The sequence below is a fragment of the Choristoneura fumiferana genome, chromosome 21, assembly GCF_025370935.1.
Source record: "Choristoneura fumiferana chromosome 21, NRCan_CFum_1, whole genome shotgun sequence".
NCBI classification, from domain to species: Eukaryota; Metazoa; Arthropoda; class Insecta; order Lepidoptera; family Tortricidae; genus Choristoneura; species Choristoneura fumiferana.
In genome coordinates, this window is record NC_133492.1 from 10,190,532 (window position 1) to 10,206,718 (window position 16,187).

At 37.0% G+C, this 16,187-nt stretch overlaps 2 protein-coding genes across 5 annotated transcripts in view; one reads left to right on the plus strand and one right to left on the minus strand.

Moving 5' to 3' along the window:
• LOC141439746 (uncharacterized) overlaps positions 1 to 3,512 on the plus strand; it is an 83,016-nt gene extending 79,504 nt beyond the window's left edge. For all 4 annotated transcript variants that reach the window (XM_074104113.1, XM_074104115.1, XM_074104117.1 and 1 more), the window contains one exon: positions 217 to 3,512. In XM_074104113.1, the coding sequence (XP_073960214.1) occupies positions 217 to 318 (102 nt within the window). In that variant the 3' untranslated portion in view covers positions 319 to 3,512. The remainder of the gene's footprint in view (positions 1 to 216) is intronic.
• Positions 3,498 to 16,187, minus strand: part of LOC141439744 (elongation factor-like GTPase 1) — a 131,521-nt gene continuing 118,831 nt past the window's right edge. Inside the window, exons 10-11 of the mRNA XM_074104111.1 lie at positions 5,906 to 6,090; positions 3,498 to 5,309 (exon numbers count right to left, since the gene is read on the minus strand). Of these exons, the coding sequence (XP_073960212.1) occupies positions 5,121 to 5,309; positions 5,906 to 6,090 (374 nt within the window). The 3' untranslated portion in view covers positions 3,498 to 5,120. The remainder of the gene's footprint in view (positions 5,310 to 5,905; positions 6,091 to 16,187) is intronic.

The window sequence follows — 16,187 nt, forward strand, 5'->3', positions numbered from 1 at the left end:
GGCATTACAACGAAGCTTATTAATAAAAAATAAAAAAATAATAATAAATATCACGGGACAATTCACACCAATTGACCTAGTCCCAAAGTAAGCTTAGCAAAGCTTGAAATTATTATACGCGAAGATTTTCTTTTGTATATGATGCCAAACGTTGTCCACAAGTTATACAATTATAAATATGTAAAACTCAATGTCATATTCGTTTTTTGATTTCAGGTGCGTCAGTCTCTTGAAGCACTGTCGGGGGTAATACTAACAGATATGGCGCAGGGAGCGAGTGCGACGAGCGACGTCCCCAACGAAACCGTGTTCAGTTAGCGTCGTGAGTTACGCCTCAGGAGAACTCCCACTGGCAGTGTAGTTATACCCGGATACCAAGGGAATCGGTAAAGGTTCGCTCAAATAGCACATTCGCAGCCGTCACATACGTTGAGCCGCGAAAGTCGTGGCAGACTAGTGGTTTGATCTATGTCTCAAGGATCGTAGATTCGAGCCCGGGCTTACCATGAGCTTTTGGTGAAGCAATTCTATGATGTGTGCGCGGTTTTGGGAGGACGTTTGTGCCCAGCAGTAGATGATATACGTATCAGGCTGGACATGAGATGATGTCAAACGTAGAGAAAAGACGACTGTGTCTTGTAGCGGCAGTGAACGCTATTTGATTGGATATTCTGTAAGCTTGATGGTTTTCAAATGCTATCCCCATGGGTTCAAAGGATTAGACTGATTGATTTTCGTCGTATTTTACGCTTATGTTCAACGTTAGGTTTAAAGGGCAACGCCGGTATTGGTCGAGGGCTATCCGGTGCCGTTATTTATTTTTATAAGCATTGCAGGTTAACATCCAATACAGATTCAGCTCAATTTCTTAGATCGGTTCCAATTTTTAAAATCATGTGCGTTTTTAAATAGCGTATAGACACGCACGCACAATTATTAACCGTTGACGGTGTGCATGAGTTGAATGTACTTGGACAAGTTTAATGTTTCACATAAAACTATGATTTAGCTTAGTCTTTTAGCGTATTTGGTAGTGCTTCTAGTTTCTTATGTTGCCGTTTTTTCGAATAAACATGTATGAATACGTATATTATCGGGAATGAGAAATAGTAATTTGGACAGAGTGATGCTCGATGCAGCTGTTACACTTGCTCTCGATCTTAACTACACTCTTTTTCATTCATGTTTATCCAGCACGGCAACTGTCAAAAGGCAATAAGAAACTAGAGACACTGTAATAACTATTTGACTATTCATAGTTCATGTATACAACTGTAGATTGGATGTTACCAGTTCGGAATGTCTTCAAGACATTGTCTATGTCATATTTGTGTCAAACACAACAGTTAGACTAAGGTAAAAGGTGTTAGGGATATCGTCATAGTCACAATTGGATTATTGTTACTACAGTGGCCAAACAAACTGTTAATCTTGTCATTATTTTCAATTTCGATCATTTGGTATTAAAGAAACGCAAGACTTGTTAAAATTTTACACCCACTGGGTAGGTACCTGTAATTAAAATGGATTATGAAGATTAACGGTTTGAAATGGTCACAGTACATAAAGCATTTATATATGTTTTTTCGTAATTGTGAATGTGATAGTGTCAAAAGGATGGTGGTGCTAGTAATATTAGGTAAGGATAATACAATGACATTCCTCGATCCGTTAAATACAACTGCTAAATCGCTATTATTTGTCATAACAAACAAATCTGACATTTCTATGAAATTCTATGAAATTCATGATCTTACGAGTTCATGTTTTGAATTAGCAATTTTAAGCTATTACCGTTAACTAACATTACACGAACATGATAATAATATGTTTGTGACAATTCTTGCCAATCTCATAATGACATTTTACGACTTATTTATTCAGGAGTCCTGTTAATTTTATATGAAATAGTGCAGTATTTGCAAGTACACACCTTAGTTTAAGGTTTTTAGAATTTGAAAAGTTTCATAAGTAATTTTCGACGGTTTTACTATCGTTTTATAGTAAAATGTTATCTCCTGTGTAATTAGACATTGTTTAAATATTTTATCGTATAATTATTATTTTGTATTCTAGTCTTCGGTACATCAAAAGCTCAAGGTGCAATTTGATGAGATGATTGTGTACTTAGTTTCAAACAACTTGCTTCTAGCTGACCCAGTCTGCACTCTGTTGAGATAGAAATGTATATAATTTTTGATTAAAACTAAAGCGAAGACTTAAGTAAAAATGTGAACTTACCAGTGACACTTAAGTTTTGTAGCGCATTTTAAAATAACGGGTTTATAGTTATCATTCTTTTTGTATATAATTTATTAAAGTTTTATTTCGTTTTGGAATAAAATAACTATAATAAGGTTTAAGTGTAAATGTACCTACTCGCCCTTCGCAATAGTTGTGGATCGAACAATCAATGTTATTTAATCATTTAGTTTCACTATAATCAAGTGCTTTCTTCTAGTAATACTTGATGTATTTATGTATAATTGTTGATTTTGTATAATGATGTATTCAGTAAGTAATTCGCTCATGAATATCACTTGTTACGCGTGAATGGCCTAATTTTGTTGTACTAGGTTACCACAGTGCCAAAGTTTGTGCAAACATTCGATAGTTACCTACTGCACTGGGTTCAGCAACTATTACATTTACAGTAGCTCCCTCAGCTCCAAGGTTGGCCACGTCATTTGGGCAATTATGAGCAATGTAAAACTGGTATGGGGTCACTAAAATCATCTGTAATTTCTCAGCATCATTCCCTGTTTCAACTGCCTATCATTGTTATTTCCAAATATTGGAAAAAAAATGTCAGACGCAGCTTCAATGTAATACAGAAGATGCTGCTAATTGACATTCCTTTTACCTTTGATTTAGAGGAATGACGCCCAACTTTCAGACTGCAGTAAAATATTTCCACGTGATTTTAGTGCCCCAACCGGTATACCTGTTGTTCTCTCATGTTATTTAAGGTTGCTTCAATTCCTCACATACGAGTCACGAAGGGGAATCATTAATATTGCCAAAGACAAAACTAGACTAATGAAAATATCAAATAGTAGTTTAGTGAGGTTTGTACAATAGCTAGGTTGTAGGAAAAATGATGTGGTTATAATTTTTTATGATGCGTCTGATCTGGTTTTAGTGAGATGTTTTTACAATGCAGTGTCATAATTGTACCCTATTTCATTTCCAAAAATCTTTTTGAAGCACCTTGTACGATATGTTATGGTAAAGCAAGAGTAATATTTATAATACCTCATACTTATGTTGTAATAAATATGCAGTTATAAACATTTTTCCTAACGTCACCTCACTAAAACCAGCTTAGTATAGTGCAATGTATTAATATAGTGTTGCAAATGTTTTAATTTGTTAATTTATTTCTACAGCGTAGGAATTGTTAACATGGTTGTATGTTCAACTGTATTTTTTTGTATATTTTGTTTGTTTGGAGTTGTGATTCGTTTGTTGTTTGTTTATTGTAAATAATAGATAAATGAGTTTATTAAATACGACACTGTTTTATTAGCACCCAAATATATATAATTCTTGATACAAATTTTAAACAACAGTTATCTTGACTTAAATAAAATTATAACTTTCAATTTACAAAAGATTAAGATTCCTTGACAAGTCCAATATGGTGTCACCAACGATCGAAGCCTCGAATTAACCTTTTGTTGGTGATAATTCGTACAAGATTTAAAATGGTCAACTAAAAGTCTTGGTAACTAAATACTTGCAAAAATACTGAAACTATGTAGAAATACGCTATTAATTATTATTCTACGTTTGAGTAATAAAACAGTACTTTTTGTACACATTCAGCGACATCGATATAAAGAAAACTGGTGTCTTTTTGGATCCAAGTTCCTTATCACACAAAATTCCAGCGGCTTGGTGAAAGAGAGCTTGGCAGGAAAAAGTGTTCGATAGGTACAGTCAGCATCAAAAGTAGCTATACACTTTCGTACTTTGTCGTTTTACAGCCACGTACTAAACGCCATGCAAGATTGTCAATGCAACAGAGTTAAAAAGTGATCCACTACTTTTAAAGCTGACTGTACATTTGTGGTTGTTGCTGAAGTTGTTTAATCATAAATCATAAAATCATAAATCATTTATTTGTTTACCAGAATGTAGTCTTTTACAATGAAAGGTGGTAAATTAAAAAAATTATGTCCAATACATTCTGCTTTAGCCTAAGCATGTTTGTTTACGATGAGATTAAAACCATAGTAACAGCTGCATTTTTACACTCATGAGCATGAGCAACAATTTCATATTTAAACAAAGAAAAACATTTATTTATTCGTGACATTCGTGTACAAGTAAAAAAAAATAGATAAAAGAAAAATGAAAACCGCGACAGACATGTCACGAAATGGTCCCAACTCAGCATGTCAACTTTGCAGCCGACTCTGATCTTCCGTTAGAACCATACATACATATAAGTTTAGTACTACAAGTTTTTATGCAGACTTCACTTTTTACTAGTTACAAGTGGGTGAAATTTTCAAGACAACATACATACAGAACATTGCAAGATAAATTAGAGCTCGCAAAAAAGTACCTAGTAATTAATAGCAAAAGCAACTTCAATTCATTAAAGTTTCCTGCGGCATCGTTTTTTATCTTAGAAGAACGTTTAAACAGTTCATAACTCATATGTAACCAGAAAAATCTAGAAAATTTCATAAAATCAAGTACATACAGGTCCATAAATACATTATAATGTACCTAAGTTACCAAGAAGTCAAAAACTAATATACTCCTTTACGCAACTAATAATAATAACGGTGTTGTATGAAAACATAATATATTTGATGCGATCGCCATGGGCGCCGGCAGGTTTTTTTGTTCAGAAAGGTGCATTGCATTTTCCATCTGCATAACAGGGAGGTGCATTTTTATAAGGTACTTACTGGTTTCATTCTGTATGTTGGTCAGTCATTGACCACCGATAAGTGCAACCCTTGCACCCCAATCCTGTGCCCATGGTGATGGCTGTATCGATATTTATTTTATGAGCTCAATTGTACAATCCATTTTTGAATACAGCGCCATCTAGCGGAATCTCTCCAAACTACACACTAAAGTTACTGAACTAAACCAGGGTTCTATTTTTTCTTGGAGAGCGTTCGTTGCTTCTCGGCATGCTGCACTAGATGCTTGTCTGTTGCAAGGCCTTTCCTCGCTCGCACTGAGTCCATGTAAGCTTTTGCTCGGTTGACGCCATCCCACTTCTCACCCCACTGAAGGTATTCTTCCTCGGTACGTGGACGCCAGAATGGGTCTATTTCTATAACCTGAAAAAAAAAACAAAAGCTTAGCCGAACATGTCAAAGATGATTTCTAGGTAGTTTATGTATGATATTATTATATGTATCTATGGGGGAGGTATATGTATGTCCAACAGAGTAAGACGTCCTACGACTGATATAATGATGATGATGTACCTATCTATGAACATAAAAAATCGACATACACGATTTATACTTACAATAAATTGAAAGTGACTAGCTAACTGTGGCGCGTCCAATATTTAGTAGGTTTGCATGGAATCTCGCAATAAAGATTGGATAGTAGTAAAGTAATGTTTCAGTTCAGTGATTTTAGGGTGCGTTCAAGAAGCGGTCCATTTATTGTAAGGTAGGTACCTTTTTTGCGGCGATGACGTACGTATTGGTATGAGCGAGAGCACACATATTATAGTAGTATAGTACTGGAATACTATAGGTAAAAACGGACAAAACGGACCGTTGTGTGCATGTATCTTTATATGTACCTATCTATAACTACATTAGCAGTTGCTAAGTTGTAAATAAACCTCGACATTGGCAGAATTATCGACAGTATCGATGGAACTATATTTTATTTAGATCATTTAACCGGATTAGATTACCTCCCAATGGCTGAACAGCAGCTGCGGCGCAGCCAGGCCAGAAGTGTTGGTGCGCAGTTCAAGAGCGAAGCGGAAGCTCTCGGCGACCGGCAGAAGGGCTTGCACTCGGAACGACGCAGAGCCGGTCTGCAGGTCACTACCGACCACTCGTCCACCGCGCTTGCCTAGCACCGCGTAGAGCTTGCCTGGAGACAAAGGAGAAATAAATTAAGATAGGGTCGACGCTGGAAGTCGGTATAAACCATGGGGCGCGAGGTGCTGGCTGAAAATCAGCGCTGGTGTGTGTTATATGCTGAGTCAGTGTCCGTTTCGTGACCGCAATGACACCTATCCTTCGTTCGTTCTAGGCGCCAGATGGTAAGGGACGCCGTTGTCCAGTGCAAAATAAATGTTATGATAGCGCTTTTTGAGAGTCGTGGAAGTAGAAATCTTGCTCTACCTTGATCAAGGGCTAGATAGAGCCGGCGTTGCTCACTAGTATCCGGGACATATAGTTCTTGGAAGGCGGACTTGCGCCTTCGAGGGTATAATGTAAGTTCTACGTTAGTACCTACATATTTCCTCAAAAGTCAAAAAGCACTAATTGTTCTACGGTCACATTCAAGCAGTTGACTTTTTAAGTAAAAAAAACGATAGGACAATTCATTTACTTACGCCAATCAATCTAGTCCCTAACTAAGTAATGCTTGTATTATGCCAACTATACTAAGGCATATGAATTTATGTACACAATTATTTATTTACTACAAAAAAATCCTTTACGGCTCCTAAGGTTCGATGTCAGTTATATCGCTTATTATCAAAGGCTATTTCTATTTACAAGTCAATGTGAAAATCAACCTTAATTGTTTTAATTCAGATTCAGGAACTGTTATAAAAATAGCAAATAGCTTTATGGATCATATATTGTGCAAATGAAAACACATTTAAATACTAACACTATTCGTATTCATCTTTCATCAAACAATTACGGACTCTAGGTCACTTCTAGTCTGAAGTATAGGAAAAAGTAGTTAGTTACTGTAGTCGTGTATACAGTTGCAACTGTTCCTGAAGCATACAGCCTGCACTAAACCGACAAAGTAATTTAAAAACTATGCTAAAACTCAGCAGTAAATAAACTGCAAGAGCATATTCAAAAAAGCGCTACAGCTCGAACCGACCATTTTTGTAACAGTTAAGTGGCGTAAAAAGATTCTCGCATCCGCAATTCGTGAAGGCAGGAAGAGCGAGAAAAAAACCAGAGTGCACCCAAAAAAGTTCGCTTCGTGATATCACCGGGGTTTGACCAAATATTCAGTGGGCAGTCGCGTAGAAAAATTCCTCGGCTCTTTGAGATTCGTCGCGGCCATTTTGAGATGAAAGGGGAACTTCCGGTCACGGGCGTGCATCCGGTTCAATAGGTCACGTCTGTGGGAAAATTAACGTATTTCGGAATGTAAGGAATGCGTCCGTATTCACAAATAATCACTGAGGAATGGCGTTAAAAGCTTTAGCAGAACTATGTTGAGAATCGGCGCAGGGCAAAGCGTCCGGACAAATAACTGCAATGTCTGTTGTTAGGTATGTCTTTTTATGTAACGCGAGAAAAAAATGTGGAAAGGATGCACAACGTGTTATTTTTGATTACTGTTAACTTAAAGGAACATTCAAAAGGTCAAATGAAGCTAATTTCTCTAAAACACTCGTGGCCTAACTTTTGCTGTTTACTGAACTAAGAAACGCGGAATTGCTTTTTCTGACTTCTAAGGATGAATTTAGGAAACTGCTAAATCAAAACATATTTAAATGCAGAAAAGACAGCTCAACAATATGTAAATAGGTAGGTAGGACAATGAGGATCCTCACTGATTAGGTACAACTACCAAATTAATCCCGTCCATCAAAAAAGGCTCAACTCTGCGCAACAAATTTTATTTTTGGCACTGCATACGCCGGCCGGCACCTGACTCCCATAATAGCAGTAAGTACCTTAATATCAAAAGCACATGCAGTTTAGCTTTTCAGACATGGCAAATTTTCTAATAATAGCTTTCCTAATAATACAATTAAATACCACGTCATAACAACGAAAGTAAGCAAGCAAGCGCGTCACGTCAGTTATTTAGGCACGTATATTTGAGGTTACCGGCAAAAACAAACGGCTGCGGTTACGAACAAGAACGACGGAATGTTGGGGCCTGGCTTGGCTACATTGAGAAAGTCGGAAATCTTTACATTAGCCATGTTCCAGTTCTTTAATACTTACACTGTGGCTTAAAATATTTTAGCACATTGTTGGGAATATTATGACAGTTAAGAACATCCCAGTAAATAATTAGCAAGATTTTTAATTTAAATGTTTATATATATATATTTGTAACTTAGTCGATGGTCAAAGTGTACGGCGTCACTGGAGTGACTTTATCTTGACACAAAATGTCGATAAAAATGTATGTAACCGAACTCAATCATTTGGTTAATTTTTGGAATAATTTTAAGACACCTTGTATAATGCCAAACCTTTCATATTGTTATTAAAGGAGTTGCGACTACGTTACGAATAAAATAAGCGGTTGATATGATGGTAATGATGTCTCAAGCATCGCCCTTCATTAGATACTATTTCGACTTGGAATTTATTTCTGAAATGTTTAAGTTTTAGATAGTGTTCTTCTATCAACTTTTAAGTGTTGTCGTTCTGTCCCGTAACGCAGGAGATATCAGAGATACACTTGCTTAAAAAAAATTGTAATGCGATGACTTGATGAGAGATTAAAACTGTCACAACTACTAAATTTTAGTGAATTTGTTCTCCATAAAATCATAGTTTCAGGAAGTCACCGATTATCAATGCAACAAGCTACGCTATAGAGTTAATTGACCTTCTTACACTCATGTTTTTTTCTAGCTTGGTCAGCCCTTAAGCATTTCTCCCAATCCACGTAATGGGCGGTGACGTAAGCTAAGGCCGCGTGCAATTTGACTCGGTTCAGAGAAGCCGTTTCCTGTGGTACCATTCACGATACTTTATGAATGGCCTATCGGCACGCGGCGAGTTGGTCGAGCAAGTATTTCTTATGCGCCGCTCGCGCAGTGTCAATGAGTTGCTTGCATGTGTTGATGTAAGTCACTGTCGTGCGTATTAAATTGCGAGCAATCGTGTTTCTTAAAGGCGCAGGCACATAAAACGCCATTCATCATACAAATACATCCCATATATTACAATCACACGTCTTTCTAGAAGTTTTTATTTAACTAGAAACTTTCGTAATGTAAGTTTGTAATTTAAACAAGTTGTGGTTTCAAAACTTGCAAACTATTTTTCTATAACTGCCGTGATTCCGATTGAGCGGTGGTTAACTTATGCAAATTCGGTGACAATACAAAAAAACTGGTTGCGAAATTCTGGTGTTGCGGCGAGGATCTTTTCCGCAGGACTGAACTCTTCAACGGTAATTTAAATGACATCGATTTTAAACATTTTTACGGAAGATGACAATACAATTTTTTCTAACAATTTATTCAGCTGTTGTTGATCAATAAATGTATTCGTTTATCAAGCAGTAAAAACTAGAAACAAGAAGACTTTTATTATTAACTAGTTTTTGCACGTGGCTATTTTTAATTCGACAACTGAATTGAAATAACTCCCACGGGATTCTCGAAAATTAAAGCGTAGGTATGTCAGAACAAAAATCATTCACACTAATTTTAAGTATCAGCGTGGAAGTTTTCAGCTTTTTGAACTCCAACTTGACGTACTCATGATTTAAATTTAAATTCATAAGCAAGGCAGACCTTGCTTGTTTTTTAAAAATGTCGTACCTACCGACATGGCTGTAACAGGACGTACAAAAAAAGAATATTTATCTCAAAGCCTGAACTGTCAATGGCCAGCGCGTTTAAAACTAGCAAGCATCCATAATTATATGTCTCCAGCCGGTATTAAAACCGTTGCGGCCTATAACACATCCCAAGTAACGGGCGACGGAGAATTTCCGAGGACATCCGTCTTTTACGAAGACTATTATACTAGTACTTAACGGTATGTTTAAGAACAGCAAGTATAATAAAATTAGACTTTATTAAACTATGCTTACAGGAAAAGAAAAATAAAATTAGAAGACACAAGGTAATTAACAATTTTATTCACTTCTCGTGAATCAGTGTTCGTCGGTGGCTTTGGAACAAAAGCGATACAACACCCATAAAAGTACCTAAGATAAATATGTATATTAAAATTATATCACGCAATTTTAATTTACCGGCTTTGAAATAAAAATAAAATCAGAAAAAAGATAACTACCTACTGAAATTTTAAGATTAATAAGTAAAGTGATTAAAGTCGTCATACGATTGATTAACTTGTTATTCACTATGATTTCTTTGTTTATTCCAAATCTTGAGTATACAATTTGATCCAGTTTCATGTGCCCGGGTTGACTTAGGTTTTATTTGCCTTCATGAATTAAATGGGTAGGTCGATTGACAATGCAATAATAATAAAGTAAGTACCTGCATCAGCAATGTCTTCAAATGTTCCTGGCTCGAAAAGCAAAGCGCTCTTACTAGGGTAATTAAGAGCAATTTATTGAATCAGGCGTTACTTTGCGGAGGTCCATATCAATGAAATACAAGAATTGCTCATTTTTAACCGACTTCAAAAAAGGAGGAGGTTATCAATTCGGTTGTATTTTCGAACATCTGGTAGCATGGTGTACGGTTGTGTTGCTCTGAAGATGAGCTCTGGTTGAGTTCGAAACGCGTCAGTGTAGTGTGGTGGTGGTGATAGGCGGACTTATGTGTGTTCTTACAGTGTAGAGGTGGAGGAACTGCATGAACACGCATATTTTGCATAAACTTAACTATCATAAGGTCGCGGGTGAGCGAAGAAATTCATTTAGTTCATTAATTAAAAGTACAAAATAGTCAATATTGTAAATGATCATTGAAATTTCTCCGAGTTAGCTTTTTAAAATAATTATTACGAACAACAAAACAGTGACGGTCAGACACGTTTGAAATTGTCGGTATCAGTAAAAACCGTTGCGCCACGGCCTGTGATTGAAGGGCAGAAGACTCGCGTCAATAAATACTGGTCCATTTCCTTTCGCCGCGACAGCCGCCGTTTCCGCCCTCACACGAACTTAGAAAAACTAAATTACCACTGCACGGGGCCAGAATCTGGTTCTCTCGACCTCGAATTGAAGACATGGGACACGAACACCATTGAATATTAGGATATTTATTTATTTTTTAGTAGAGTTAACCCGCGCGGCTTCGCACGCGTAATCATTAGATGCAGCAATTAAATGGAAATTTCGGGATTTTACAAAATTCCCGTGGAAATTACATCATGGTCTTTATTAACGTTGCATTATAAACGACAATGCCAAATTTCATGACTCTGTACCCAGCGGCTGTTATTTCGAGATTTTATCCCTGTTCCGTGTAAATATCGGGATAAAAAGTAGTAGTAGTAGTAGTAGTCTATTGGTATTCCAGATCTCTGGCTATCTACGTACCAAATTTCATCCAAATCCGTCCAGCCGTTTTAGCCAGAAGGAGTAACAAACATACATACACACACACACACAGAGAACAAACTTTTGCATTTTTTAATATTTGTAGGATGATGGGTCTAAAGCACTTGGAATTACAAACGTTTTTACACGGTATAAGATGGTGAATGCGATCGCGAACGTCATCGCGTGAGACAATACGGTCTCTGGGAGGCTAGCTACTACGAAATCCAAAAATCGAAGTTCGTATCGTACCATCCCTCTCACTCTCGTGTTAAATGACATAAGCGCCAGCGGGACGGCAAGATACGAAGTTCGAATTATGCACTTCGTGGTATAGGGCCTGATTTTGGCACCCCACTTAACGCCTAGTGCGCGGCTGCTTCATCCGCTCTACCCTACCAGCCAGAGGGTCTATTGCGTAACGTTTCTGACGCTCGCGATCGCAATCAAATGACAGATTTCGCATACAAAAACTGTCATTTCATTGCGATCGCGAGCGCCAGAAATGTTAGGCAATACGGCCTCAGGTCTGGGGTGCTTATTTGAGAACTTATAAAAACTTTGGCCTTCCGCAATATCAATGATAAGAGCAGCCCATAATATTACAGAGGTAAGTGTGAATAAGAGAAGAGCGATCTAATCGGAAGCTGCGACAGATTGCGCCGGAGGCCGGAGCTATTTGCCGCAGCCGACAGCGATACTCTTACACTGCAGGCGGGCAGGCCGACAGAAGTAGACGAAAATAATAAACTTGATATAAACTTTTGGAGGGAGGTATAGGGTATATGTCCCACGACTGATATGATGATGATGACGAAATTGCTTTAGTTAAAACTTGTGGTCATTATTAGAAAAAAATGTGACTAAAATAACGAAATGAATGCGCAACACATTTAATTTATGATATTGGATTATTATTCCATTTATTTCAGTATTCCTTCTCTAGGTTTTTTTACTCAAAAATATATAGAAGTAGTGAAAGGGCCGATTTAAAAAAGGCTATACAAAAAAATATTTTAAATATTTTTTAAATCTTTAAAAGACTAGAGATGTAAAATATAAAACAATAATAAAGACAAAGGGGTCTGAAATGAAGTATTGAAAATGGTAAAACTTTATTTAATGTAACTCTTGCATCATCGCGCGACTTTCATCCCTTGGCAGAATAAAAAAATTGGTTAGGTCTGTCCCACGAGGATAATTCGAAAAATCTCTCGAGTCTTTGGTGTTTAATATATATATTTTTGTACGTATAAGTAAATATATATGTTTAGGTAAGTTTATCCGTTGTCTACCCATAACACAAGCTTTGCGTACTTTGGGACTCGAGTACTGCCCTTTCGCAACGTAACGTTTGGCAACCTGTTTCATTTCGTAACTTTTCATTTCGCAAAATCTAAAACTGTTAATATTTCAGGATTTATTTCAGAGCCATCGTGTAGAACCCTTTAGGTTAGGTTAGGTTAGTTTTATAAAAATTCTGAAATATTCACTGTTTCAGAAATATTAATCGGTTGGGAAATGAATAGTTGCGAAATGAAACAGGTTGCCAAACGTTATTCGCCGAGACATTAGTAAACCTTTGGGACTAGTTCAATTGGTGTCAAGTGTCCCGCGATATTTATTTATTCATTATTTAGTAGCTGTTGCTCGCGACTCCGTCCGCGTAGAATTCGTTTAAACACCCCGCGGGAACTATGCAATTTTCCGGAATAAAAACTAAGCTATGTCCCTGGAACTCAAAATATCTCTAGGTACACCGAATTTCACCTTAATCGGTTCAAAAGTACAGACTTTAAAAAGGTAGGTAACAAATAAACCAACAGACTTGCAAACTTTCGTATTTACAATATAAGTGGAATCACTAAAGTTAATTATTCTGTGTGGTCAGTGTAAGCCAAAACGACAGTCCGCGGCCATTACTCGTAACATTTTTACTCCCATCCTGCCAGCAGCTTCCCGTCACGATAACGCATAACATAAGAGCGAATTAAAATCCGATCGGAACTGGAGGATGTGCTTTAATAACCTTTCCGCTGAACATATAAATGCTGATGAATGCATTAAATATAGCTACTATACCTACTTAAAAGAAAATATGATTTAGCTAGGTACAGTTTTATTTGTAAACTAGAAATACGTATAAAGCAAATAATTATTTCTAGCATTCCTTGTCTAAAACAGGGGTTTTATTAGTTTTATTACGAAAGAAAATATCCCGGATAGATGCAAGAAGAACTCGGTCACCGAGGGTTCCGTACATGTACCACCAGCCCAGACGACCATATGTATATATGTGACGACCAGATGGCCTAGTGGTTAGAGAACCTGACTACGAAGATTGAGGTCCCGGGTTCGATTCCCGTGTCGGGGCAGATATTTGTATGAAAAATACGAATGTTTGTTCTTGGGTCTTGAAGTATGTATCTATATCTATATAATTATATTTATCCGTTGCTTAGTACCCATAACACAAGCTTTGATAAGCTTAATTGGGTCTAGGTCGATTGGTGTGAATTGTCCCGTGATATTTATTTATTTATTTAATTATAGTGATTTCAATAAATCAATTGAAATAAAAAAAAAACTACACAGGGGGCGAAGCCTCGGGCACCAGCTAGTAACTAATAAGAACAGAAATAATTTAATAAACTATCAATTTGTCGATAACATAGATAGAAAGCGGTGCTCTCTGCCTACCATCTGTCAATAGCCGCACGCAAAATTCCAGGCCCTACTCATTAGTGCCGAACAACACAAATAAGGGTCACACTCACGTGATGCTGCGGCAAGCACCTAAATATTACCTACACATTTATTTACTTAGAGCTCGGAGCGAAATATATCACGTGAGTTGCAGTACATTACCGTCGATAACCGAACACTCATAAATACTTAACACAGTCCCGCGTCTCCGCAATCTTACAAAACACCTATCTACCACGCTCCGTGTAAATTAATCTTTACATTACATTATCGCTCACCACTCATCTCTAGATTTAGATCAAGTTAATGTGAAGGTGACAGGTGCCACGCAGGAAGCTCGCGGCATGCGGCGAGCGGAAGACCACCGTTCCGCTGCGCCGGCGCAGCCTCCAGCGTTGTGGTAGGAACACACTACAAAAACGCGACGCCACGCCACGTCACCAGTCGCGTGTCATCACGTGGCGTGTCTTATATCTGCACCTGGCCTGGTATGGGACTGATTAGTACTGTACTGACACGTTGTATCCCGCGACTATATCCCGTGCTGTAGGTATCTACGCTTGGTGTTGTTAAGGGATCAAGATAAGAGATTTTCATTATGATAAAAAAAATACAAGCTTTATCACGGATTGTACCTGTATGGGTTACATTGGTGGGTACTCACTTTGCTAATAATGTCGGTAATAGTACTGTTAGTACCTAGTAATTTATTCCAGTCAATTTAAGCAGACAGCAAAAACCTACCTACGAAAGATCAATTTGATTGAAATATTGTAATATATTTATAATACCAACCGTAAAACAACCTTGCAAAGGCGCCTACGAATAATCCTCCGTTCATTCAATTATATTTACCGCATAATTAAATAACATGTTTATGAAAATGAGTTGTGTTCATAATCGTAATTAGGTAATTCGCTTACTACCGCTTTACGACCTTGCATCCATGCAATTGTAATCGGTACTTCTGTATTTTAATGACTTATTATATTATAAGCGGTTTATACTAAAGCCTATCATACATTTTTTGTAGCGATTATAAAATTATCTTCTGAAACAAAGCAATTTCATTGCACTCACATTTGATATCCTAATGTGAATGTCTCTGTTCATCTCGCTCTATACAACGTTTTTTTATGGACTTCTTTGACATACCGTTCAGTTCATGATAGAAACTACTTTATAATTAAGTTTTAGACAAAACAAAAAAAAAACCATTTTCTTTCATATTTTTTTTTTATTTGACTGGATGGGAAACGAGCAAGTGGGTCTCCCGATGGTAAGAGATCACCACCGCCCATAGACACCTGCAACACCAGGGGGATTGCAGATGCGTTGCCAACCTGCCTAAGATGGGATACCTCAAATGCCATATATATGATTATGATGTAAGTTCAGTCATTGTTATGGATAAAATTACAAAATTCACAAACTTGGTGAGTAACATTGAAAGTGAATCCTTTTATTTTTGTCAAAAAAGGACCGAAATATATTTCTTACATATGTAAGTGCTAGATATTAACTTAGAACTTATTTGCATGGACAAATGGACAATTAGAGCATTGTCACCTGTGGGCGATCGCGGTCGGACAGACGTCGGTCAGCAAAAGGAGTTGAGAAATAAAATTGTCTTTTCAATTAAATATGGCGACAGCACGTAGGTTTCACGGCGAATACGCCGACGTATGTATGTATTATATGTCACTGTGTATGATGATATTTGGACATTTTTTTCAGATTTTTGTCCGGATTTCAACGGTTCAATACGAAATTATGTTGGTATATCTACCTTCGGTGGATATATTAAACCTTTCCACGAATAAAATAATAGTAGATGTATTAAGTCTCCCAATGTTAAAACATATATATTCAATTATATATCATTTCAAGTCAAGTAAGCATTAAGGTTTTGGATAACGTAGTTTCTTCTATTGGGATCTTTTAATTTCTGACTTCAGTTTATTCTTTTATTTGTCATTATAGTGGCCATAGTTTTACATAGTGAATCTATTACTTATTCCGGTTCAAAATATACAGCCCTGTGTGTGACAAACGGGCGCACAGATGGA